At 27.9% G+C, this 2,306-nt stretch overlaps 1 protein-coding gene across 1 annotated transcript in view; it reads right to left on the minus strand.

Moving 5' to 3' along the window:
* Nucleotides 1-2,306, minus strand: part of LOC106465539 (tRNA methyltransferase 10 homolog A-like) — a 43,431-nt gene that overhangs the window by 8,100 nt on the left and 33,025 nt on the right. Inside the window, 1 exon segment of the mRNA XM_013925767.2 lies at nt 1,482-1,587. Coding sequence (XP_013781221.2) covers nt 1,482-1,587 — 106 coding nt within the window.

Consider the following 2,306-nt stretch of genomic DNA (forward strand, 5'->3'; position numbering starts at 1 on the left):
ATAACCAACACGATGTGCCTAAAAACAGTATCTATTATTAGTTTGCTATAGTTGGTGTGCTTTAAACTTCGGAAGCTATAACTGTGATTGTTATAATGCTTATTAATCGGGAAACTTAAGATATTTGACCAGGAACATTTATAAATTTCAACCATTACAAACCATTTCACTTCAGAGGATTCACATTTGACATTAGGACTTTTACGAAAACATTACCAAACTTCAATGGTGGAAAACTCGGCAAAGAAAACAGAGCTAGCTAGCTCCATGTTAAGTGAATTGTACCTACATCAACTCAAAATTAACTCGCTCATCATGAACCCTCAATAAGATATCAAGGAAGTTCCAGACTAGAAAGAAGAGTTTATATTGCTTGTAAGTTTGTAAAACTTTTGTATATAAATCATTGTTTGCAATAACTATTTGTAATAACTGTTATTTTAAATTGTATTGTTGTTTACATATTAAAACATATTTGTATTAAAAAAAAAGAAAACTGTGTGTATCAATCTTGTTGGCAAATATCATAAACTGGATATATATTGGCATGTATTTAACAACTAAATTTAAATTATCATTTAGCTCAGTTTCAGACCATTCAAAACTTTAATAAATAACAATAGGTACAAATAGGGATCACAATAAGACAACTAGCAATGAAAAAAAGAGATATATGGGATGAAAAATAATTCCAGAATCCCAGTCACTACCAACACTGCAATAGTTCTTCTCAGGGCTTCTTTGTAGATGGCAGCAGATTACCAGCCAAAATATATCATTATATCTAGTTAATAATTAGTATTTAGTTATATATGTAAGCTACTAATCACGATAACGATTTATTCCTCCAGTTAAAATTAGTTGTGTTTTCAGTAATATTCCATATTTTTTATTAATATAACTTAAGGCAAATATCTTCCATCAAATTTATTATATAAACCTTCTATCTATGGTATTGATCAACCTTGTTCATTGATAGGTAGTTGGAATGTTTCAATTTTACAGCCAACATATGTGAAATTAACCCAGATAATGTGTTTATTTTTTCTCTGTAACATATAAAATAACCTAATTAAATAATATAGTATTTTGATTCTTGATTTTTGGCTATAACAATGGTCACTGGATTTTTATACTTTCAATAGCCTTACTTTATAGTTCTGAAAGAATGATGTTATATATTTGAGTTGGATAAAGAAAACACATATGCTTTCTAGTGAAATATGAGCAATTATCAAGGGAATGGTTGGGCTTGATATCTGTAACTTTACCAAATGTATTGCATTATAATTAATTTTTTTGTATTTTTTTTTTTTAAGTACAATGTCTTTTACTTTAAGATACATTGTTACTCAATTTGTTACAGGTAAATATAACAGTGCAGGGCTATGAGTAGTTCTGAATATTATTTGAGGCAATAAATGGTTATATATGACTTAACTGGAAAACTATTAAAAGAACAACTACCTATAAAACCTTACCATGATCAATAGTAAGAACTTTTCTTGTCTGCATTTTAATGAATTCATCAATTGGTAAACGTGCATGGCTTATTCCCTTTTCTATTGCTTTTCTGTAACATAAACCCTACAAGAATAAAGTTTTGAAACACTAATAACATTTTCTTTTTGAAAATGTAAAATTAGTTTTCACTAGTAATGCAAATAAAAATGTGAGAGTAAGATTATAGTAAAATAAAAAAGAATGATTTTACACATAAAATAATAATTCAAATAATACTCTAAACACAAAACAAACATGAAAAGACATAAGAAACCTAAAACAATTAATTAACTAATGGTTTAAATTTTCAACCCAGTTTTAACTTAATTCAAGCAAACTAATCATATTTACATGGTGAGCCCAACAGAAGCCTCCACCAACCTTAAACAGATGAATTCATGAGTAATATTTAATAAAATTATTTGAAAATGCACTCTTGAAAAGTTTATGGTAACATCAAATCAATATTTTGTTCAATTTAGTACTTCATCTGCTCTTTGGCAGTGTTAAGATTAAAAAAAATTTATTCTAGTAGAGAGATGCGAGCCAGAAAATCTCTTAATCTTATCTAGGGTAGACTAGAGTTAATATAAAAAAGTGTGTCTTAAGGTTGTATATATACTGAACCGCAAAAGAAACGTCGCAGTAATTAGAGGAAAAAATTATACAAGAATGAATGCCATATTTTTATTGAATGAACGTATACAAACCAAAGTTATTGCACAAATTCGCATCATTACAATTCATTCACTGTTTATTGATAAAGTTTTTCACCACAATATCACCAGATCAATAAATACACA

Source organism: Limulus polyphemus, unplaced genomic scaffold (genome assembly GCF_000517525.1).
Source record: "Limulus polyphemus unplaced genomic scaffold, Limulus_polyphemus-2.1.2 Scaffold68, whole genome shotgun sequence".
NCBI classification, from domain to species: Eukaryota; Metazoa; Arthropoda; class Merostomata; order Xiphosura; family Limulidae; genus Limulus; species Limulus polyphemus.